At 43.0% G+C, this 25,498-nt stretch overlaps 1 protein-coding gene across 14 annotated transcripts; it reads right to left on the reverse strand.

The window, feature by feature from the left end:
* Nucleotides 1–23,334, reverse strand: STRADA (STE20 related adaptor alpha). 14 transcript variants are annotated; one of them, XM_036899846.2, is made up of 14 exons: nt 23,199–23,334; nt 22,958–23,120; nt 18,312–18,391; nt 16,612–16,669; nt 14,332–14,360; nt 8,804–8,906; nt 8,229–8,350; nt 6,699–6,807; nt 6,459–6,582; nt 4,242–4,413; nt 3,588–3,692; nt 1,377–1,618; nt 1,044–1,086; nt 1–896 (listed from the first exon to the last, which is right to left on the reverse strand). In XM_036899846.2, the coding sequence occupies exons 3-14, from the start codon at nt 18,345–18,347 to the stop codon at nt 744–746; spliced, it is 1,296 nt and encodes a 431-aa protein (XP_036755741.1). In that variant the 5' UTR covers nt 18,348–18,391; nt 22,958–23,120; nt 23,199–23,334; the 3' UTR covers nt 1–743. The 14 variants fall into 14 exon arrangements, with proteins under 14 accessions (XP_036755741.1, XP_036755744.1, XP_036755742.1 ...); XM_036899849.2 differs by lacking the exon at nt 22,958–23,120 and having other exon boundaries at nt 18,336–18,391; nt 23,199–23,322; XM_036899847.2 differs by lacking the exon at nt 22,958–23,120 and having other exon boundaries at nt 23,199–23,322.
* Nucleotides 23,335–25,498: the final 2,164 nt, after the last annotated feature.

Below are 25,498 nucleotides of genomic sequence, written 5' to 3' on the forward strand. Positions count from 1 at the left end.
TTATTTGGAAAAAAATTTAATTTTTTTTCTGGTAATGAAATTAACAGCATATGGATGTAAGCCCTCAGGCTAGGCAAGACATTCTGGCTCTTGGAGAAAGCACCGAGGCAGCGGGCAGGAGGCTGTGAGGTGGACTCTTGTGGGCAAGGAATGAGCTACAAAGACGAACTGTGGGAAAGTTTTACGAGTCAGGGCCCCAGTAATACGACGGATAAGGATGGACTGCCCCAACCTCAACCTGTGCTTCAAGGAAACACCCTTCCCTTCGGGTATTAGGGAGAGCTCTTGGGGGTGGGGGGAAGGGCGCAGGTTGCTTATGGCTTGCCCCTCCGTGGACCTAGGATCTGAGAGCAGAGGGTAAGGATAGAATTAGGCTGGTCAGAGAGAAAGGGTGGGAAGAGGAAGTCACACAGTCCCTGAGTCCCTGAGTCAAACCCTTGGCTCGGGACTTCGGGCCAGAAGAGCACCTCTTCCTTCTGAAGAGGTCACCTGAGCTGCTGATAGGACAGGAATGTCAGCTTTCTGGTCCCTCTTGATCCCTGGTTGTTGGGGTTCCCTTGTGTCTCAAAAGCCCTGGAGCAGTAAAGAAAAGTCTCTCCAGGAATTTCTTTCCAGGTCAGTAGGCAGCCAGCTCTCCTGGCAGAAATGTCCTTTCTATGCAATCTGCACCCAGGAGGGTGGGAATGTGGCCAGACCTCAGGAAGGGTCCCCGGAGGCTCCTGCGTCCCAGGGTGGCCCCATGCTCAGAACTCCCAGTCCTCCACCTCCAGCTCTTCTAGGTTTGTTACCAGGCCAAAGATTCCGCTGTGATCCTGAGATGGGCTGCCCTCAAAGTTGGCAATGGGGGTGACGGGACGAAGTAACTCAGGCAAGGCCTCCGATGCACGCCGCTTGATCTGGGTGGAGAGAGAGTTGGGCTTGGATCCAGCCGCTCCAAAGGGAGGAGGAGAGTATACCCAGAGGCCCCGAAGCTAAGGGGCTGAGAGTGGTCAGAGCCCCAGGCAAGAAAGGGAGCTGGGAGCTTGGCGAAAGGGCCACTGTACCTGCTTGAAGAAAGAGTGGTTCAGGAGGGTGCTGGCACTCGGTCTGCAGGGAAAGAGCAAGAGAGACCTGCATCAGCCCTGGCCCCCAGATTTCCAAAATCCTGCCACTTAGTCCTTCTCCTCAAGTTCTCCTCAGCTGAACGAGAAACAACAGCCAGAACTACCCAGGCCCCTTCTTAGCACACCCTTGTGCCGCTCCCTCTTGCTGTGGGGCCTCTGGACACCTCTGGGAAGCCCAGACCTTTACAGGACACACACTGCCTCTCAAACCTTGCCTGAAACTCCAGGGCCCCCTGGGCTCCTCCAGAAGGCCGTGCTCTGCGGTGGACATACCTCACGTCTGGGCCGCGCTGAAGGCACTGCTCCACGAAGTGGTGGAAGTGTGGGGAGAAGGTGCGCTGGTAGGGGTGCGATGGTGAGTCGCCATTGGAGGCCCTGGGGGTGCTCGTGGCCAGGCTTTCACTCAGGCCGGAGTTGGCCACTGAGCGTGAGGTGCTCATGGTCAGCTCCTCAGCAGGGATGGTGCTGGTGTCCAGCAGGCAGGGCACTGTGCCATTCAGTTTCTCCAGCAGCATCTGCGAGGACAGAGCCAGGGAGGGCTGGTTGAGTTTCCTCACAAATAAGCTTTTTCTTGATATATAAATGTGAATTTGGGGATGTAGAGAAAACATGGAAGTGGAGTAAGTTTAACGTTTGCACAGGGACGCTGGCCACTGGCTCAACAGCCACACCCTGACTAGGCCGAACTGAAGAAGAGGGGAGGGACTGCAAAAGTCACCCTTCACCACGGCTGGAAGGAAGGGGCTCCCAGGTCCCACTGCCCCTTTACAAGGCAGCAGGCCCTTTAACTGTAGAGCCCTCCCCCTAGGGTAAGGGCAGCAGCCGGGCTGTTTTCTCTGAAGCCCAGCCCAGTCTGCCACACCAGGGGCTGCCAGCAGGGTCCCGCACGCCCGGGGTGGGCCGAGCTCCCGCAGCTGCTCCAGTCCTCAGACTCAGCGCCTGTAAAATCAGTCCCCCCTTGGGGACTGCTGCGGATATCCTCATGAACTTCATGGGCTGTCTGAGCCAGAAACCTGGAACCCTCTCTAAAGCTGTGCTAATATGGTAGCCACCAGTTACATGTAGCTATTTAAACTTTAATTTATACCCAGTGTTTCAATCTCACTGGCCACATTTTAAATGCTCATCAGCCACAGGTGGCCAGTGGCTACCACACTGGTCAGACATGGTATAGACAGCACAGATACAGAGCATTTCCATCATCTTGGAACGTTCTGTTGGACAGTGTGATTTCTGGGTTTGTACTTTTTGTTCATCTGAAATAGCCTTTAAATCTTGTTCCTCAGCATCTCCTGTTACTGCCTTACTTAGATTTTCTAGATTTCCTTACCAAGGTTTCCATACCCTCCAAGCTAATCTACCAGATCTAATCCATTGGCTAGAGTAATCTTTCTGCAATATATATCCAAGGTATTACGCTTGTGCGTAGAAGCCTGCAGCAGTTCTCCACATGCTTTGGCACAAGAGCCTGATACGGCATACAAAGTCTCTTGTGAGCTGCCCTTGCTTCCTTCTCCAGTCACATAACCCAGCAGCCCCCCAGAAGTACCTGCACACTGTAGCCATTTACAACTATTTGCTGTTCCCCAGATCTGGTTCTTTCTTGAGTCTGGTCTTTGCACATGCTGTTCCCTCTGCCTAAAGGAATTTCCTTCTAGTCCTCACTCTTTTCACAGTTAATTCCTATTTGCCTTTGAGACTCAAATGTCACCTCCCTGAGCGCCCTGCACCATGGAGCTCCCCTTTGGCCCTTCTCTAGCTGCTCCTCTCCCTACAAGGCAAGCGGTCTGTGGGTTCAAGGGAGAGGTTCCCTCAGAGCTCACCCTCCGGCCCCCACCCTCTCCCAGTTTTATATCATTCTCCAGTTACTTCGGATCCAGGTAATCCTTGCCCAAAAGAACCAGGTCCACATTACAGATGTGCCAAGGCCTGGGTAAGCGTCTCCCCTGGGTCCATCTCCCAAGGACAGACTATGCCAGTTGCCTGTGTGTGCCTAGGAGTAGCCAAGGGCAGTCATTGTCAGGGGCATGAACAGAAGTTGAATTTGCAGGCTGGAGGTTCCAAAGGTATTGGCTGGAACGTGGAAGCGCAGAACCTGAGAAGTCTGAGAATTCTAAAGTGGAACTCGCCTTCCAGGTATATATTTATCAAAATAAGAGGATAGAACATATTTTGTAAATTTATAAAAGGTCGTTAGCTTGATTTATGTATTTTAAATAGACACATGGTACATGGGCCTCCATTGGCAGTCCTGTTCTAGGCCCTGCAAATGTCAGCAGTGGGCCTGTTCTGGGGCTCCCCTCCCCTGGGCTCCATTGCCACAGCAATTGTCATAAAGAGAAGTAAACAGAGTTACACAACCATCTCCCCCAACTGGGAGGGGCTCTGGAAGGAGAGGACTTTGAGTCCCGAGTGTGGCAAGTGCACTGGCGGAAGGCAGACAGGCAGGCAGGCAAGAAGGAAGCCACTGGGCTGCAGGCTCACCTGGGTGGCAGGCATATCCTTAAAGGGCACATGGCCATTGGCCAGTTCACAGGCTGTGATTCCCACACTGTAGATGTCAGACTTGGCATCATAACCCTGAAGATTCTAAGGCAGGAGAAAAAGCCACAGATCACTACATTTGTAGCCTTGGTCCCTGTTCTCAGATAAAGAGGGAGTGGAGCAAAAGCTGACGAGTGAAACAGAATGCGTGTCTCCGAACGAGGATGCCCCCCTTGCCTTCACTATTGAGGAACAGCTGCTCTCTGAACAGGAATGAATGTTGGTGATGCTATGGAACAAGCAGGAGGCAATGTGGGGCCCCGCACTTCTGCTCAGCACAGGGTGCAGAGGGCTCCCTTATTTCCAAATGTTCTCTCATCCCTTAAGTTGGGAAGATCTTTGAAGGGAGTTGAAATTGCATCAGGTACAATTTGGGACCCCCAAAGAGGGGAAACTACTCTGGAAACGGGTACATTAACGCCCATGCCTCGAGGCCTCCCAAGCCTACCTGCTGACAAGGGACCCTCCTCCCTCAGGGAACCTCCTACTCCGTGCAGAAGCAGACAGCGCCCCCATCACAGGAAATTCCTAAAGGCTTCCTTCAGAAAGCCTGAGTTGGTGGGGGCCGGGGACCCCTTGAGACCCAGCACAGACCTGCTGGAGGACTTCTGGGCTGAGCCAAGGCAGAACCTTGATGCTGTACTTGGGAAAGTCATGGACCACACGCTGCCGCTGCCCATGGCTGATCATGCTGAGGTTGCTGCGTAAACCAGACAGGTAGACCTTCCCATCTGCGGAGATGAGAATGTGGCTGGCCTTGACACTCCTGGCAGGGGTGGGGCACAGAGGGAGGGTGTTACAGAGCAGCAGGAGCCTCTCTCACACAAGCTTTTGGTCCTCACACTCTAGTCAGCTCTCTGCCTTGACAGCGTGTTTGTGTGTGTGCTGTGGGTACTTACTTGTATCTGCACTGTCACACACAGGTACACCTCGGAGAGGCTGCAGTTCAGCTCCAGATGACCGAAATAAAGTGAGTATCATGATAAAGGGTGTCAAATGCATTTTTTGGTTTCCCAGCTCATGTAAAAGTTACGTTTGTACTATACTGTAGTCTAAGTGTGCAATAGCATTATGTCTAAAAAACACTGTACCTGCTATACTTAAATTAAAAATATTTTATTGTTAAAAAATGCTACCCATCATCTGAGCTTTCAGCAAGTCATAATCACTGATCACGGGCCACCATAACAAACAAAAATAATGAAAAGGTTTGAAATATTGCAGGAATTACCAAAATGTGACACAGAGACATGAAATGAGCAAATGCTGTTGGAAAATGGTACAAAATAGACTTGCTTGAGGCAGGGCTGCCACAAACCATCAATCGGTAAAAATTGCCCGAATCTGCAAAGCTCTAAAAAGCAGAGCACAATAAAACAAGCTCTGCCTGGACACACAGACACATTTTTATGAAAATCTTTAAAACCTGTACAAAAGAAAACAGCATGGCTCCATTTACATATCACCAGATTTTAAACTTAGTTATATTTCATTAAAGCTCTCTTTAATGCTCACAGGCCAATGCTTCCCCTACACTTACTGTTTTAACCTGTACTTTTTGTTTGTAGTTATTTTAAAGTATATCATTGTGTCATATGCATTTATTTCCAATTTACCTAATAGTCCCATGTTCCTCTGTCTCTCGGGGCTATGTTGCCATCCTCACACACCCAATCATTCTTTCTAATTGCCACCTTTACCCTAGGGGGGTCTAACACTCACACATCCATTCTTCTAGGAAGTGACATTCACACTTGCCTCTACCACCATAAATATGAACAGTGACATCCACACACAGGTCCCGGGTGGGTCTGGGTGAGGGTTTCCTTGGGGTGTCCATCAGGGGCAGAGTTGATGGTCCCAGTTCCGAGTGACCCTGACTGGCTGCACTGGGCCACCTTCTGCTATGCGGACAGGAGATCTCACCTCCTCACCATACTGGACCTCATCCAGCCTCTGAATTATATCAGTCTCAGATGTGTAAGGTGACGTCCTCCTGTTTTCATTTGCTTTTCTGATTTCTGCCAGATTTGAGGGTCTGTTCCCATGACCACAAGTCCTTTAGGTTTCCTCTTTTATTGACTTCATATACTTTGCTCATTTCTTATAACTTTGCTACCCTTTTCTTGCTGATTCACAAGACTTCCTTGTTACTGATCTGGGTGTTTTAGCCAAAGCTAACATCTTCCATGTTGTCACCCACTTCTTAACTGTGTTCATGGTGGGTTTAGAAAACTTTAATCTTGACATAATCAAATCCGTCAATTTTTTGTCTTACATTTTGTGCTTCTAAAACGTTTAGAAGTTCTTCTATGCCTCAGGTCACAAAAATATTTCCCTGCCTTTCCCTAAATCTGTAGATTTAGGCCTTTAATCTGTATGAAGTGCTCCTTGTGTGTAAAGTTATGTAGGGATGCAGTTTTTATTATCTTCCCTCTCATGAGCCACTTTTCCCAATACCATCTACTAAGCAAGCAACCTATCATTTCCCCAGACTCTCAACACAGGGCTGACTCTGAGGCACATACACCCTCCAAGGAGGGAGGAGGGATGGGGGTGCAGGGGCCCACGGTAGATTAGTTCCTCTCACACACGGTACGCAGGCCCAAACTGCTCAGTAAAAGGAAAGTCAGTAGCTTTAGCACCCGCAGGCTACATGCTCTGTCCACCAAGTCAGAGCAAGGGCAGAATCCCCAGCCTTGACTTAAACTGTAGGCTTCACTAACTTCAGTCAACTTTCAACTGTTTACCTGGGGGTTCATGGGCACAGATCCCTGCTCTCATAAAGGATGAATACACCTTAGAATGTACCTGTGTACATATCCCATGTGGTGGATGTAGTCTAGGGCCTTGAGAACCCCCTGCAGAATGTAGGCAATTGCTAGTTCATTCATGCCATCCATGAAGTGTGTAGAGATGAGATCCTTTGCAGAACCTAAAGAAAGAATTGTGGGAACATAGGGAAGGATAACAGAAAAGGAAGACAGCACATAAGCCAGCTGACAACAGAGTCCTTAGGACCCTCTCTGCTAGTACCTCTTTCCCACTCACCATATGCCATGAATGATGTGACAACCCACAGCTCATTGTCTGCAATAAAGGTGGCTCGATATGGCAGGATGTTGGGATGGTTGAAGAGTTTAGAGACATGAAGCTCCCCCTGAAAGCAATGGTAAGCTGAAGTCAGGACCAAGGGGTACTGAAGAATGGTGCTCAATGTGAAGGTGGCAGCGTGAATAATCAGGGGATCTAGTACTTTCTGCATGCTCTTCCCAGAGTCCAGGGAGTGGCCTAAGCAAACGTCCACCAATATGAGAGACACTAGGCTCTGTTGACTCTGCAGGGACCCAGCACGGCTCTGCCAGCCTTCTGCCTAAGCTTGGCTTCACCAGCCAGTCCCAAAGAGCCTCAAGAAACAGGTGCCCACCAACAGGAAGACTGCTGATGACACAGCAGAGAGTTCTGGCTTACCACCCGGAGACAGCTCAACTTCAAGGGCCACAGCACAGAATTCCTCTTTAAGTAAGGAACTAAAAAAGGTTTTCCTATCATAAAAGTAGACGTGTGGTCAACAGACCAAGGGAAGAAAGTATTAAGGAGCCAGTGACAACTACTGAACATTAGAATGTATTTCTAAAGGAGCCTCAGATTAAGAGATCCCATCCTTAGGAGCAGTTATAGGATGTGTAAGACCTATGGAATTTTTAAATTAATTTGGACCAAAGATGAAGGGGAAAAAATTAGACGAAAGAACTAGAGAACTCTAGGGTCCTGGCCTCTGGCACATGAGCTCAGGCCAAACAGGTAGTACCTTTTACCTGTCCATGGCTCTACAGAATTTTAAAAAAGAATCATAAAGTCCAACATGCTCTAGAACAAACTCAGATATGTCTTTTTCCCCAAATAACTAAGCTGGGACTGACTTTCTTTTCCATCCTCAAACCCATAAAACTACTCTGCACACATGAACTGGTAATAGAGCACTTGCAAATGAAGATGAGGGAGGGGCTGCAATTAACTACTGAAAATACACGGACCTGGGCCCTGGACCTCAGAAGGTCCCAGTGCAGGCCTCCATTAGCCAAGGAGAACCCAGCCCTCAGACGGTTACCAGGCCTGTGGTCCCTGCCGGTTTAACAAGAGAGCACCTACTTGCTTCTCTCGCAGAATGGAACCTCAGGCCAATAGGACGTGGAGAGCCAGCAGGTGGCCATGGCAGCAGGGCAGCTACCCCACGCCTGGAACAAGACTGCCTGTGTTTGAATCTTACCTCTGCTGCTGACTAGTGTGGGTGACCATGCGCAAGTTACTTAGCCTTCCTGAATAATAAATAAATGAACAAATTAGTCACAAAGGAGTCTCTGGAGAAGGAGAGAGGAATATAAATTGGGCTGAGCAGCCATATAGAACCGTTAGTGCCAAAGGCCTGAGATCCCTCCTGGAGAGCTTCCACACTTTCCTGGTCTGGTCTACCTTCATTTCCTGCAAGCTACTTCCAGAGGTCAGATAGAAAAGATGCCTTATAATCACTACTGACTAGTAAGAGCCCAGCCTCCAAGGGCCACATTCACATTTTATTACCTGCAAGAATGTCACCATCTCATTGGAACAAGCTTCGAGGTTAACCCTTCGTACGGTCACATACTCTCCTGTTGGTTTGTACCTTGCCAGGTTCACTGTCATCAGGTCCTCAAATCCTTTGCCTAAAAGAGAATGGAAATGCCATAAACAAGGACAACAGCAACGGAGATTTTCCTCTTCCTTACAGAGATTTGATTTAAAAATAAAATTCAAGGGCCACAGCACAGAATTCCTCTTTAAGTAAGGAAATAAAAAAGGTTTCATGACCATTACTCTCACAGCTGACACTTCTGGATTTTTCTCCTATCGGTTCCTTCTTAGCCAACCACTCCATGGCCCAGATCACGAGAAGTGTACAGCTAAAAAGAAAAAAACTGCAAAAAGAGTTTCTCTCCTGGTAACATGATCTCTTTTCCCATTCTTGGAAGAAAACCAAAGAAGACCACAAAAGCCAGTTTTATTCCCGTGAATCCTGCTAACTAGTTGACAGCATCTGGCACACATTTCTCTGGAGACACTGAGACCGCTGCAGCAGTCCCCTGCAGCGTGAAGGTAACGGTGGCCCCGGACATTACCTGTAACGGTGAGTAGCTCGTAACACCCTCCCTCCGGCAGAAAGCTACTCATGATCTCCTGTTTAGAGAAGGATGCTATCGACTCTGAGCTCGCCTCATTGGTCTAAAGAAAAAGAAAAATAGGTTAATAAGAAAAATTAGAGGTGGTATGGGAGTGGGGAGGTGGTAATTCAGACCACGAGGAGACTGGCATCTAAACAACCATTCAAGTTTCTGATTCTGGGGCAAAGAAATAGCATCAGCACTATTTGATGAGAAATGTAAAGTAAAACGGCAGACATCCAACATGTAATCAGCACCAGCAGCTGAGTCGTAAGCCTAAGTGCTGTTCACAAACGGGGGTCGAGGACAAGCTGAGTCAACTCTTCACTGCTTGTCCTTTCCAACAACTGGCTCACTTACTAAAAACTAAGAAATTTTTATTTAGGGAAAGGATGTCTGGATAAAGGCATATTTTAGAAAAGGGAAGGAGGATAGAGAGGTGGGGGAGTTCTCAATTTCGTTCTGCATTAGGGTCCTATTTTTAAGGTCCTGACTACAAGATTCTAAAGGTCAAATGCTGAATCTTTCTATAGGGAAAATGAGGCCAGCAGAAGCTCCTCTCTAGCAAACCAAGAGACTAATCATTTCTAAGCAAGAAAACAGCCTACACACTGGGCTGCAGGTGAAAAAAGAGCTGTCCGGCCTCAGCTGTCACCCTCGGCAGCACAAGTGACCTTTCCCTTGTTCTGCCCACTCGTGCTGCAAATGAAGCTGGATCCCAGCCGTCTGGATGCATATCACACCTCTGGTCTTTGGGGTCTTGAAGGAAGGTCCAGCAAAAGACATGGCAGACCATCAGCTCTTCCTTAAGCTTAAGAGACTCAGTTTCCTCCTTCCAGAACTACATTTATTTGTAGGCTTTAGGGACTGAGAACATTTTTCTTTTTTTTTTGGATCCTCTTTTTTCAGATGTGTGTGTAACTGAAAGGGAAAACCTTTGGCTGGCTCCTCTAGTTCCTATGCTGCATTCATAAACCTAACCTCCAGTCAGGCACAGGTCTGAGTGAGTGCATGAAAGGCTCTCAGCTCAGCTCAGCACGAGCCAGAATAGTATGAGTTGACAATGTTCCAAAATAGTGGTACCACCTTGTTGGGGGTTCCTGATGTTTCAAGCACATCTGGTTTCAAAACAGTTGATGCTGTCAATGGAGAAAGAAACCAAGTGGTGGTCTGCCTCCCACACCACTTTCTCTGACAATAAGAGGAACCTAGTTAAGCCAAACTGAGCCCTGTCAGCAAACTATCCTTCATTTTTTTATATTTCTAAGATTCAACTATATTGTATTTAGCTATGTTATACAGCCATGTTGTGTAATATTCACCTTATAAACATACCTCAATTCATCAGTTCCAGTGTTGGGCGTTCTGGGTTGTTTTCGGTTTTGCTATTTTAAACTATGTTCCAAGGAACATGTTGGAATGTGTCTCCTGATGCCTACATGCAAGAATTACTCTGAAGCTTATATACAGGAGTGGAATTTCTAGAGTATATTAACAATTTTATGAGATAATGACAAATTGTTTTCCAAAATGGTTATACCAATTTACACTCCTGCTAGCAATATATGCATATTCTCATTGATCCGTTTTTTTCCCCAACACTTGGTGTTTTCAGACTTAATTTTTGCCAGTTTCATTGTGGGTTTGATTTACATTTTCCCCATTGCTAGTGAAGTTGAGCATCTTTTCATGTATTTATTGGCCATGTGGGTTTTCTCCAAGGTAAAAATGCCTCTTTCTGTCTCTTGTTCATTTTTCTAAGAGTTGCTTAATGCAGGGTTTCCCCAAAGTAGGCCCCATGGAACACGAAGCCTGGCAGTTAATGCATGAATAAAGTTTACACATCCAATTAAGTTAGGAAATGCAGCATACTCTGTCTCATGGATAATCACATGGCAAACCCACATAGTAAAGGCTTTGAGAAGTTCTATAGTAAAGAAACTTGTTTAACTTTAACCTAGCATTTTCCAAAGATACTTGTCCAGAGAACCTTTTGTGCCTTATGTCTGTTAAATTTGGGGAAAGATGATTTGGGAAAGGCTGTTTTAAGTAAAACATATGGTATAATGCAAAGTCCATAGGCTCAGGGACTAGAGAGATGCAGAACTCGGACCCAGGTCTATCACTTGCTCTATGACCCTGGGCAAGTCACCCTAACCTCTTGGGATCTCTTTTATCTCATCAGTGGAATAATTCCCACCTCATAAGGTTGTTGTGACAATTAAATGAGATAAAATATGTAGAGAGCTTAGTGCTGTCTGGTATGTCACAGGCATTAGTAAATGTGAATTCTATTCTCCTCCCTTTTTTGCTGTCTACTTTTTGGTCACTCTCCTGCTCATAAGATGGACCAGAGAAAATGGAGAAGACAGAATCCTAAGTAGAGTTTGATCAAGAGTTGAGATGGTTTGATTTTGGTAAACACTTATCTGTGTTTTCAAATCTTTGAAAACAAATTCTAGAATCATTTAATAAATAGCCACTGTAGCTTCTGGAAACTATCTTGTCTTCAACACAATCTTGAGATACTGGTCACTACATGCCAGGTGCCTCACACAGCTAAGAGAGAGATACACAACCAAGGGACAAAATGGAATAGCAATTTGAGCAAAAAGTCCAAACCAAGAGCTCTGAAATGGCGACTCCCCATCTGTTTACAATTTACAAGCTGCACAATTAGTCTGGAAGAGTCCCACCTTCTGAACCTTATACCTCTAACTCCCTGTTACACACTTATACCTCTAACTCTTGCTCTGCAGATACCATTTACTCAAGTATCAATCTACTCCTCAATAAAATCAGTGTCACCAGTTAACACAAGATCCAGGGGGATTCTTTCAGAGCCAAACTCCCTGCTCTAGCCTGTGGGATCCACATGCTTTGACCCCTGCCTATGTCTACAGTTTCCTCCCATGCCTGGCTGCCCTGATTCCCTACACTTGACCCACACAAACAAGCAGCTTGACTTAGGAAACTCACACTAGCTGTCATTTTGTTTGGAACACTCCTGCCCACCTCCTTGACTGCTCTGCCGTTTTCTCATCGCTGCCTCTTCCTTCTCACTGAGGTCTCAATCTAAAAGTTATCTATTCACTGAAGACTGTCTAGCCAGATAAAGTAGACTCCTAGTCACTCTACTGTTCATTTGCTTTACTCTTTTCACAATAGTTATCACTGCAGTTTATTTCTCTATTGCCTTTCTCCTCCACTAGAATGCAAGCTCCACGAGAGCAGGGCCCTTGTCTGTCTTGTTCACTGATGTATTCCCCAATGCCTACAAAGATGCTGGCACATACTTTTAAAAAATCATTTATGCAAAGTTTGAATTGAGGAGGTTTTCTGCCTATGACCTTGACACTCCCATGGGCTGAAGAAGAGAAAAGGGTAAATGACCAGCCATTCCACTGCAAATGGGGTTCGACATAATGACCAATATGGGAAAGCCAGCCCTCACACATACAACACATTCACTAGATCCCCTGATACAGGCGTGCTTTATAGATCAGGATCTGATATCTGCATGTGAGAAAGTGCTGCATTTTTCAGCAGGTAACAATACGGCCCCAGTGAGAACAAATCTTGAGCTACTTTGTATTTGAAGGTCTTCCCTAGGCCAACTCTTAATGTTTCTCTAATTTGAAAAAGAGACTATGAGGGACAGCTGGCATCCTGAGATGAAAATATTTATTATATGCATTTTAAATAACCCCCTTTGAAAAACTAGATATATTACTTTTGCCCCTCTTCCTTGCTAGTAGTGCACCTAAGACATACTGTCTTCTATGCTCCACGCTAAAGACACACTCTTGTTGGGCCTACGTAGGGAAAGATCTGTTAACTACTGATGTGATTAGTTAGTAACCTGGAAAATATTTCTACGTTTGTTGACTACAGAAAACCACTCAAATGTAGTTTTGATTAGTTTAGTTAGAAAACAGAATTCTTTAGGTACTTGGGAATATGCACTCTTGGGTCATCAAGACCTGCAAGAAATGAACTGTCTAGTGGTTGCGGGGGCTCCTCTACCACTCGGTCCCCATCTCACTGGAGGCAACCTTAAAATGGTGGCTTTCCACTTTGCAGATCCTCTATGGGTCTGAGTTCAGAGAGTAACCGACCTTTATTTAGGAAAACAAACAAACAGACAAGGCAGTATTTTGAAAGGAGGAAGTCTGTTCTGATATTGCCACAAGAAAGGCAGGTTAGTTCATTTTATTGTCTCAGATATGGCAGACGTCAAAATTCAGATAAAAAGGGTGAAATATTTAGTCCATTCTCATTAAACAAAGCCTGGCATAGTTTTATTCATGTAATGCATAACCTCAAATGGCCTAGAGAAAGAAACCAATTTCATCAAAGTCTTTTCTTCCTTCCCCACTATAAAGAGCACTTTATTTATTTTGAAGCATTTGAAAAATACATAAGCCACTGATACCCAGAAATGACCATAAGATAATAACTTTGTAAAAAGAGGTTAAAACAAAGTACAATAAAGCACACAAAAACAATATTTATGAAATGCTACCAAATAAATACATTCAACCTCCCACAGGTTTCACACAGGATAACTTTTGGTGACACATTGGCAGCTATGAAAATATAAAAATTATATCTAATTGGCATCGTATTTTGGAAAAATACCTAACTGATCCTATAGGGAATGTTTTTGGTCTCCTGACTAGAAAATACTTGGATCTGATGGAGAGGTGCTCCTGACTAGCAGGCTATCTAAGCACAGCCAAAACGTTACTCAAAGATAAATTCCTAGGCAACATCTTCATCCTTCACTCAGCTGTGGGGCGCCTGCAAAGGTGCAAATGCCTGTCATCCGAAAAGAATAAGCAGTCTATTTGGAAAAGTGGTCTTATCCTCTCTCTAACATACTGATTCATATTATCAAAAATAGCTTGGTACACTGTGCACATATGGTGTTCTTTACTTAGGTAAAATAAGCTAGAAGAGTAGGAAGCAGGGCAAGAGTCTTAATAACCTTGGCCAGTAAAAAAATACATCTTCTATTTTGTACTTTTTAATTTTTTTTTTTAAGGTAGGAGATTTCAGGTCCTACCTTATGATCTAGATAGAAATTCTATAGTATCTCTGTGGACTGAAATCTATTATTAATAAGGATGGAAAATTTAGTACCTCTAGCCACTAAAGGATAACTACATTCTAGATTGTTTAAACTTTCTTTTTCGGAGGAAGGGGTGGTGGGTGACTTGTGGGGTTGGGAAGGGGAGGAGACCTCAATCTCCAAGAGAGATACAAAAGTGCCTGAGACCTTTTCAGTTTTCAGAGTACACATTAAAGTCTTTCCAGGGTGAAACCTGAAACTCCACAAGTAAAATAATTACATGGAACTACAAATAAAACTCAATGATGGATAAGCAGAAACATAAAATGATAAGCCAACACAACACACAAATTTCCACATGATGTCACCTCCATGCAAGAGCCACAGCATTAGAACCTAGAAAGTCACTTACTTTTCTCCGAGTGTCACCCGGAGGCTGCTCTGGAGTAGAGAAATGGATTGTTGGCATTTTGTTTTTCATACTCACATTCCAAACAGCAATTATTGCACTTAGGACTACATTTCTTAATAGAAAACACTTAAGAGTAGTTATAGCAAAAAGTGCCCACTGTGCTACATATAAACACACACATGTAAACACACATACACACACACAGATCCACGGTAAAATTGCTGCAGGTAGATGGGGTTTTAAACATGAATCTACAGCTCTTCAAAACTTGGCAACGCTATTATTCCATGGGTGTTCTTCACTGCATAGAACTCCATTACTATAATTCTGGTCATACATCTATTTTTTCATCAGCACACAATGCCACTCTCAATAGGCTGGTTTCAGAGTCTTATACTGTGAACAAAAAGCTCATTATAAACTTATGGAGATGGTTGGCTGTTTCCCCAGGGAGCACAAGGACTAGAAAATAGGTTTAAAAACAAGAAAGGCAAAAAAAGTTTTAATACAGCAATATGTGTATGTGGGACCATTACCCAGTCTGATTCTCCAGTCAGATACATTCTATTCTGAATGCAAATAAAACAAGGTTTTTTGGCCCTCAACTACTCTTGGTGAAAAAGAAGAGAGCAAAGGACAACTGAAATAGCTCTCTGTTCTTAAATCAGACAAATTCTGTGCCTGCACTTTTGATTTTCTCCATTCCATAAAAGTGATAAAAATCATCAAAGTAGATTTTTAATGGTAATGTATTGGAATGATTATATATTTCCAAATATCTTAAATTAGAAATTACAACACCCAACTATATTGCTACAGGAGTTTGGCTACAGGATAAATTAGCCTCTATTTATCAAAATAATAATTATTTTTTTGGCTTAGACATCAAGTTTTCTGGCATACAAATGGCAAGAGCAGTTGCTTAAGACAGTGCTCCAAAGCTATGAAACCAGGTGAATAGATTAAAGGAAATCAAACCCAATTTTCCAGAGTAGAAGGCAAATTCCAAATTGTATAAAATTTGGTATGTATACACTTCATCAAGTGTGTGTGTGTGTGTGTGTGTTATATATTTAAACAATATACAGAACAATCTCTGCACTCTCCTCAGATCAGAGAGTAGGGAATTGTCAAAAGGCAGCCAGAGATCCTACACTCAAAACATTGAAACCAAAATCCATTATTTCAATTCACATATACTGGAATATTCTTAACTGATTGTAAACTGGACTTCCAACTCAGTTTTCATTGATGCCAGTGTTTACAATTAAACAATTGTATTCCCATTAATGTTGGGAAGAAAATGAGAATAGGACCAGAACATAATATTTTTGTCCCATTAGCCTTCCCTTTCCTGTGCAGCTAATTTCTACCCTTTGTAACAAAAACAAAAATAACATAATTTTTCTAAACTCTCATTTGCCTAAAACACAACATTTTGACAAAGTTCATGAATACTAGTACTCCAGAAGTTCTCTGAATGGCATTAGGGAAAATAAATCACTAGGTACTACCTAGTGACTAACAAACTTTAGCTTTCACCTACTTGCGCCTTTCTGGGGTATTTGGATCAGTCAACCAATGCACTCAGTCTAAAAGCTTATTTCTTTAGCTATAGGAGTCTGAGATAGACACAAAGCATAGGGCTCTACTACTATCTTATTTTAAGGAAAAGACTTTTCTTTACCTTAAATTAAGATCACAGTTCCCCAAATGGCTCAATTTGAAAATAGAGGGGAATGCTTGGGTCCATTAGTGTTCAAAGTTCAAATCTACTTTACTTCTGAAATCAACATTTAGATTTTACAATAGAAAGTTAATATTTCTGTCCTGATACATTTTTCCTTAATTCTCTTAAGTCTCATAATTTCTATCATGAAAAGATGAGTCAACTAGATTGATCAGCAAAATCAGAACTTCTACATCACTGCTACCTTTGTTCTGACTATACTTTTATTCTTCAAATCTTCAAGGCTTGAGACTTTTAAACATTTGTTCTTTTTTCCCTTAAGAATATGTATTTCAACTGGACAGATAACTTAGAACAAACACATGTGCTTCTGAGTAAATACTGGCTTTCTAACAATCAAGATAGGCCAAGGAAACTGCTAGATTACTCCTCAAATCTTTAGGAAATCACGGACTGAAAAAGGAACCAAATAAATATAACAATTGGAGTTTACAATTGCCCATAGAATTGCTTATTTCTATAACTTATTTAGTCAACAACAGTAGTAACAGGTATCCTGAAGTAAATGCTAAGTGCCATACTGTACTTACCTCCAAATAGTTCCAAATCTCTTAAGCCCTCAACAATGAACTTTTCCGAGACCCACCGCTAAAGAGGAAAACCCCAAAGAGAATTAGTATTTCTTCCAAGCCACAAGAAATTAGCTAACAGCCATTAGACAGACAAACAAAAACACAACTACAAAACCAGAATCATTCAATACAGTTAAGATACATTTCTATGGGAAAGTTTTGAAAAGAAAGTTGGATTTAAATCAACTAGAATCAACATAGTAATCCTTTTCTTTATTCTTCTTGGCCTAATTTAATGAACACTTCTTAACTCTGACAGATGAGAAACTTGTAGTGCTGGCCATGAAGAATGTTTTTGTCCTTCCTATACATAAAACTACCTTTTGGTTCCATCTGACTCATTCCGTGGCTGTCTATTACAGATGTTTTGGCCAACTTGAAAAATATTACTAGAATTCACAACACAGAGAGAACAGGGATGAAACAGCAGCTCTTCATAAGTCTCTATTACTTTGTAACAGCGAAAGGTAAGCTGCATATTCTTTCACCCATTAGGGTTTCTAAAGATATCACCACTTAACAGTTTCTACCAAGTTTACAGAGACCAGACTAGCCTGACCGGTGTATGGTTCACTTTGCATATCTCAAACGAGTACTGGATTTCCATCATGCTGATCAGTGGTCTGATTTCACATGAATCAGGCTAGGTTGGAATGGTAAAGCAGCTTGTATTTAAAAGGAATGGAATCAAGATTATATTTCACTTAAGGACTGGTATTAAAGTTTCCATCAGGCAGAGTTCAGGCTAAGGAGACACTCCATTTTTCCTCTTAATTACAGTGAAGTTTACTCTTTCCAGTATAAATTGTTCTTATATACTTATATACACAAACATAAGAAAAAAGATTAAGTAATATTCAGGAATGAACTGTATAATATGGATTATGAATTGGAACTATAACATTATTCTCTGTCTATATCAATTTTTTCCATTATAAAAAAGAAATAACACCCTAAATAAAAAACTTTATATAAAAAACTCATGTGTACTTTACACTTTAATATTTAAAGAAAGTGGTATATTCATAATGTCTCATGGCATTTATACATTGTTACAAATTTTTAAATAATTACTACCACATTCAGAAATTAAATACTTGACAATAAATAAGATACCCTTTTGTGAAATCATGGAAACTTATAAAGAAGCCAAATTCAGTATTTGTTCTTGAGGTCATTTTAGCTGAAGTTTCCAGGTATAATAAAATTTTTCATGTTCAAAAAGTCTTTAATTAAAACCTATGATCATATTTAGAAAAGTGTTCCAATGATTACAGTTCGATACTACTTTTTAAAACACACTCATTAAAAATACATAGAAATGGACAGATTGTTAGTGGTTACATATCTACACTGAAAAGAGCCACCAACTCATTTAATGCTATATGACTGATATTCATAAAATAAGCTGATAATCATAAAATTGTCTGATAATTCTCTATCAGACAAGCTGGTGGGTACATTCTGCGTCTCTGGTCAGCCTCTGCTTACAAGCTCTGTTCTCAGGAGCAAAGGCAGCAATAACCTGCTTTACTCCCTACATCCCTCACTTACGTTTTACTCTAAGCATAACATGAAAAACCACATACAACATCTGTCAAAACACACTGCTTTTCAGAAAATAAAAATAGTAAATCCAGAAGAATAGAAATACTCACCCTAATTCGCTCTGGTTTACTTACAAGAAAAGACATGAGTTCCTAATATGAAGACCTATTTCAATTTCAAAAATTTTAACCTAAAAGGAAAATAGAAACAGTTTGAGTTAGTCAAATCTCCTTTTCTAGAAATATATTTTGATTAACAGAAACTTACTACAAGTCTACCATACAAAGCACAATACCAGACCTAAGATTTGTTTAGAGAAACATTCAGTGACAATAAGTGTGGGTGTACTTTGGCCAAGAACATTCTGAAACACTGCAATCTTTATAAGAAAAGACAAGTTTGTTATATGGTTTTCTTCTTTAATTTTTAAATTTCTCTTGACCTAAGCTCCCACCAATCCCATCCCAGAAGCAGTTACCTTCAATCCATCTAGCTGTTTATCCTGCTTTTTATCACCATTCTTAAATAATGTTTATATGGCCATGACATCTGTTTTAGATATTTATCTACTAACTTCCTGCCATGGAGATGAAGACTAAGCTCTCCTTCATCACCTTTCTGCATCCTACTTCCCTGCCTTCATTCATCCGACATAGTTCTGACATATTTTTTGGTTAAATAGTCTACATTTACATCCCTATGACTATGCAAACATGGGGCATAGCTGAGGCAAACAGAAAAGACCAAGTCTTTCTTGTACATTTTTTCCCCTAGAGTTAATAACTGCCTCATTTTTTCACATGCTTGATTTCCCATGTAGCTATTATTAACTTTTTCCAGATAGTTCAGCCTCTCTGCTGTTTGCCTTATCACTGTATTTTTCCATACACTCAAACTCATCATTCCAGTTTTTCACTGGAGATTGCTTTCCCAAGGTCTTCCATCCTCCTGCTACAATCACGACTAGTTGCTTTCTAGGCCAGTTGCACTTAGCCTTTTTAGTGTGGAGACTTGGATCTTCCAATTCTGGGAAATATTCTTGGTTGCCTGGGACCAAGGGTAAGATGAGGGAACATCTTCTAAGAGGAATGTAAGACATTTCTGTGGTGATGGAAATGTTCTGTATCTTGACTGTGGTGGTTATGAGTGAATTTATCAAAACTCAACAAACCATACACTTAATGTAGGTATATTTTATTGTAGGTAAATTACATCTCAATAAAGTTGATTTAAAAAGTAAAATGACTAAAATAAATAATAAGAAATGCTTTTAAGGAACCTAGGGAAAAAAACTACATTTTTTTTTTTTTTTGAGGTGGGCTTAGGTGGTTGGTGATAGTACTATAACAGCAATGGGGGTGGGAGCTTAATCTGGTACACAGAGTTCTAGGAATCCTTAGAACTTCTCCAGAGAAATCAAAGCAATGGTTTTCAATCCAGGGGAGAGAGGAGGCCTTTCAAAATCATCTATACGTTTTTTTCAAATTGCATTTATTCTCACTACTACCCTGATCATCTTATAGGAGCCACCCCACCCTCCCCAGCCCATGTTGAGAATCAATTATCCTGCGATGAAATAGTAAAAGTATAGATTGAACTTGAAGAAAAAAAGATTAGAATGCACATTGTTTAATAACACAAAGCACCATGCAAAAGAAATTTAAGAGGAAACAAGGTCCATATCCATATATAACAGAAAGAAAAAAGAGTATTAATGTAGATAAAGAGATGATTTTATCTGAAGGTATTGTCTATGCTCTGGATAAATAATGGAAATAGGAAATAAAATCAATTCCAAAACACTGTATAAACTTAATATAACTGTCCATTTGGAGAGACCTAAGAACTGGTTCTAGGCTGCCACATCAACAGCTTCACTAATGATCTGAACCATTGGTTCCCAAACCAGCGTGTTTCAAATTAACTTTTGTAATTATAAAAACCAATGGATGCCTGAACTCCAACTCTAAAAATTTTATTCTGTGGGTCTGGGGAGTGCACAAATAGAAATGGGCAACTCCATACAGAGTTCAGCAAAGTGAAAGATTACTCTGAGCTGCGGGGGACCTGGATAGTTTCACTGAAGGCGTGGGGCTTGAATGTCCAGAAGGACTTAAAGAAAATAGGAATTCCAAGCATGAAATAGTATTAGCTACTAATTACTTAGTGTTTACTTTGTCTTTTCCACAGGTGTATCTCCACAGAATAGTGCCTACCACACAGTGGGCTCTCAGCAATACTGAATGACCAGATGTGCTGAGAAGTGAGTCAGCACTTTGCTTATACTCTCCAATTAATGTGAGGGCAGTTGCAGAACTCTGCATATACGAAAAGAAGAAATAGGCTTTAAGTGCATGCTAGAGGATGGATTTTATTCAGCAGACAGAAGGAAGCCACTGTATGTTCTGAACAAAAATGTAATAAACACTAAACAGTGGTCTAAGGTAGTTGCTCTCAAACTTTATGGTGCATGCCAATCACTTGACGACCTTGTCAAAATGCAGATTTTGGTTCAGGTTTGGAGTGGCGCCTGGTAGCTCTAACATGCCCCCAGGTGATGGTGGTAATGCTGCTGATCTGTGGACCATCATATTCACTAATGTTTGAGAAGCCTTGTTTTAAGCAACATTCTAAGGAATATTAATCTGCAAAGGGATGGGGGAGGGAGAAGTGAATATAATCCAGAGAAAGGAAAGCCAGTTAGAATACAATTTTAGTGGATCATATTTGTGGTGATAAGAGCCTACAGCAGAGGGAATGTTAAGAAGTAGATGGATAAGACAGAAGGAAAAATAAAGGAATTATATTTAGTTCGTAAGGACACCATAAGTCATCTAGCTCATCTTCCACCATCTGGAGGAATAGTTTTTACAAACTCCTGTTATCTAGTCTCAGCTTGAAAACTTCCCTACCTTATCAGGGAACCCATTCTGCCTTGGACAACTCCAATGACTTGGGGTTTTTTTGTGTGCCCGAGTAACTGGGAAAAGAGTAGCATATCAACAATAAAAAAGGAAAGTTCAGAGGTGGAAGTGGTTTTGATGGAAAGATGAGTTTGGGTTTTTAAATCATACTGAGGTTTTGAGAAAACAGTTTTATGTCCTGAGTGGAAATACAGAGCACTCAGTTTAAAAAGTAACACTGATGCTTAAGAGAGAGGTTGGAGATGGCATGTGAACTTGGGAGTTAGCAGTGAAAGCTATTTGAGTGGCAGATTCACTGAAGGAGAAAATGGTGAGAGAAAAGCAGAACGTGGCTAAGCAAGCCTTGGAACAGGTCCATATTCAGGACATGGTACTTGAAAGACAGGTAGGCAATGGAGCCCAAAGGAAAAACTTTAAAGATTCTGCTTCCGCTCCTGGAGCACCTTCCCGCTCCCAACCCAGCTAACTTCACTACTCATCTCAGCTATCTTGTGCTTCAGGAAGTCTTCCCTGACATGTCCCCCCACCCAGCCATCCACCTAGGTTAGGTGCTCAACCCTTATATTTACTACACTCCTAATTGCTATTTATCAGTTTCCTCTGCTAGAATATACATTCCTTGAGGCAAGGGATGCATCTTGTTCACTGTTGCATTCCCAGGGGCTACTGTGTCTGACATAATATGGGCGCTCCCATATCTGTAAATTAATAATAGCAAAAATAATAAAGCAGCAAACATAGTGAACTTACTATGTGTCAGATCTATGCTAAATACTTCACAGACAGAAGGTCACAATAAGTATTACCACCCCCGTTTTACAGATCAGGAAATTAAGGCTCGGAAAGATCAAACACCTACAATTACACAGCACATGGTAGAGTACTGATTAGACCTGTGACCAAGCCTGTGCTCTAGAAACCAGTAATAACAGAGAAGCCGAGGGAGAGTGTCAAGGCTATGTGTGCAAAGACATAGGATGACAAAGAAGGCATCAGGTATCACTTGATTTGAAAATGCTTCTGACTAGATGCCAAGTGGTATAGAAAGAATTTATTTACCTTTTTCCCGATTTTTGTCACTGTTTTTCTAAACTTCCTTCATGTCTGGGGTTACAGCTGCATTTGAGTCACAATACCTCTAAGAAACGTGGTTAAAGGGTGGGGGAACAAATCTATCCAGTTCAGCACTGTAACTGCTGAATAGGCTCCTGGCTTGAGGTAGGTAATCAGAAGACATTCAGGAACAAGAAAGTCTTGGGTATCTCTATAATGTAGGAATCAATGAAGAACTGTCTTAATGCCGCAAATACACCGCTGTAACATGGTTCTACTTCAAAAGGTATTACCATAGGACCAATTTGAACGGCTTTTCCTCTTTGGGATGAGTCAAGTTAGAATATGCTAGGATATCGTAGCAGAAGGCTGGGCAGAGAAGTTAGTTCCCCATTTCCTGAAAACTTGAATAATTTTATTTAACCACTCCCCTTCTCTCGCGCTCACTTCCCTACCCCCGCCCACCATCCCCACCCCAAATCTACTGTGGGCCCTTAAACATTCTTGGAAAACAATGCAATTAGAAGCTCTTTGTTTTGCCTGATTCAAGGAGTCACCTGGATCTCTCTTCTTACGGGGTTGTTTGTTGGGGGGAGGAGGGCGGTGGGGTGGTTTGACTCGTTGCCTGTCCAGTCTGGGTTGAGATGGAGATGGGGCGCGGGGAGGTCAGCGCTAGAATTTGCCACCTCTTTGCTTGAGCAGGACAAACTGATACCTGGGCCCCAGGTTTCCCACCTTTAAGTTGGGAAGGATGAAGGCGAGGAAAAGCAGGCGCCCGCCTGTCCCTCCTGACAAGTCTGCTTCGGTGTCTCCAGGCCAGGCCCAAGCCTATCCTGCTCCCGGGCTGCAGCCCCTCATTGCGGGAATCGAGAACTCGGGTGAAAAGGGGCCCGTGAAAGGTGACGGGGAGCCTGGGATGGCCTCTCTGGCGAAGGCGCACCCCTGAGGAGATGGAATCGGCGTCAGGGCGAGGAGGGACTGATGCCTGGAGCGCACCAGGTGGCCCCGCCGGCCCGGTACCTGATCCTGGAGTTAGCAAGCAGTAGAGACCCCGTCTCAGCTCCGCCTCCTTAGTTTACGGCCGCGCCGCTTGCAGGCTGGTTGCTGGGAGAGAGGTACGCAACGTGCCATGCGCAGTAGAGGGACCCGGCCGAGGCTGGTAGAGAGCTCCGCCCCGCCCATCGCACCTCCCGCGACTGAGGAAGCCCCGCCCCGCCCCGTTCCCACGCCCTGTTCAGTGCTGCAGGCCCACACCTCGGGCCCACGGAAGATCGCTTCTACGCCTTTGTTGTCTCTCAACGCGGCGCGTACTTGATGTTATTCCGTCTCCAACAGAAGAAATCCATTTCCTCTAGTGTGGGGGCCACGTTTCCCCTAGTCTGTGAAAGCCAAAGACCGAGCTGGTCGTCCGAAAACTCCCCAGAGCCTTTGTCCCAAAGCCGGACGTATGATGCTTTCAATAATGAAACGGTCAAGGGGACGGGAGTAAGGAAAACCAATACTGGTTGAGGACCTGGCTACCTTGAGTTTGTTTTCATTTCGTGTGGTAGGACTCCAGCGCTGTCTGGCGCTTTTCTTGGAAGACATCTCAAGTGCCCCTGACTTTGGCCTCTCGGACTTCAGACTGAGAAGCTGCAAAGGCGAAACCCACCTTTTCTCTGTGCCTCAAGTTCCTTATCTGTAAAAGGAGGGAAATAGCTCAACAACTAGAGCTCAGTGGGAACTATCGGTTTTTTTCCTTCTGGATCTTTTTGTCCCTGCATCATTCCTCATCCACAGCTCAGAGATATCTGCAGAAACCTTTACGGTTTGCCTTAATAGGCAAGCAAGCGTAAGCCAAGGCGTGCAGGGCTTGAGAAATGACGCAGTCACGTGGTGGAGTAAGACTCGCTTCTGTGAGACTGCAGTTTTTCAGTGACTTAACTCCACCTGGGGAGTGGAAGGGTCTTCCGAAACTGGATATATATCATCAAGTAATGAATACTTGCTCTTTCCAGCTCTGACCCTTGACACAGATTTTTTTTTTGGGTATCATTAATCTGCAATTACATGAGCAACATGGTTACTAGACTCCCCCCATGAAGTCCCCCCCCACATACCCCATTACAGTCACTGTCCTTCAGTGTAGTAAGATGCTACAGAATCATTACTTGACTTCTCTTGTGTTTTGTGTTGTACAGCCCTCCCCATTCCCCCCCCCTACATTATGTGTGGTAATCGTAATACCTCCTTTCCTCCTTATCCCTCCCAACCCACCCTCCCCAGTCCCTTTCGCTTTGGTAACTGTTAGTCCATTCTTGGGTTCTGTGAGTCTGCTGCTGTTTTGTTCCTTCAGTTTTTTTCTTTGTTCTTATACTCCACATATGAGTGAAATCATTTGGTACTTGTCTTTTTCCACCTGGTTTATTTCACTGAGCATAATACCCTCTAGCTCCATTCATGGTGTTGCAAATGGTAGGATTTGTTTTCTTCTTATGGCTGAATAATATTCCATTGTGTATATGTACCACATCTTCTTTATCCATTCATCTACTAATGGACACTTGGGTTGCTTCCATTTCTTGGCTAATATTAAATAGTGCTGCAATAAACATAGGGGTGCATCTGTCTTTTTCAAACTGGGATCCTGCATTCTTAGGGTAAATTCCTAGGAGTGGAATTCCTGGGTCGAATGGTATTTCTATTTTGAGCTTTTTGAGGAACCTCCATACTGCTTTCCACAATGGTTGAACTAATTTACATTCCCACCAGCAGTGTAGGAGGGTTCCCCTTTCTCCACATCCTTGCCAACATTTGTTGTTGTTTGTCTTTTGGATGGTGGCCATCCTTACTGGTGTGAGGTGGTATCTCATTGTGGTTTTCATTTGCATTTCTCTGATGATTAGCGGTGTGGAGCATCTTTTCATGTGCCTGTTGGCCATCTGAATTTCTTCTTTGGAGAAGTGTCTGTTCAGATCCCCTGCCCATTTTTTAATTGGATTATTTGCTTTTTGTTTGTTGAGGTGCATGAGCTCTTTATATATTTTGGCCTTGACGCAGATTTATATTGGTCTAACTTCCAAAATGGGAGAGAAGTTCAGCTACGTTCAAACGGACAGGTGAAAGTAACGACACTGAAACTGAAAGTGGGTATGCACCTCAGAGACTCATTCAGTTCTGCATACTTCCCTTTGATCTTACCCAGTGCTTTAACATTCTAAAGCACTACCCTATTCTCTCATTCTCAATATAAAATGCCTCTAACAGCAACAAACTTGGTAAACAGGCAAAACAAGATAGTATAACAGAAACTGAAGTAAAATTCTTGACTGTGTTCTGAA

Source organism: Manis pentadactyla, chromosome 4, assembly GCF_030020395.1.
Source record: "Manis pentadactyla isolate mManPen7 chromosome 4, mManPen7.hap1, whole genome shotgun sequence".
Taxonomy (NCBI): domain Eukaryota; kingdom Metazoa; phylum Chordata; class Mammalia; order Pholidota; family Manidae; genus Manis; species Manis pentadactyla.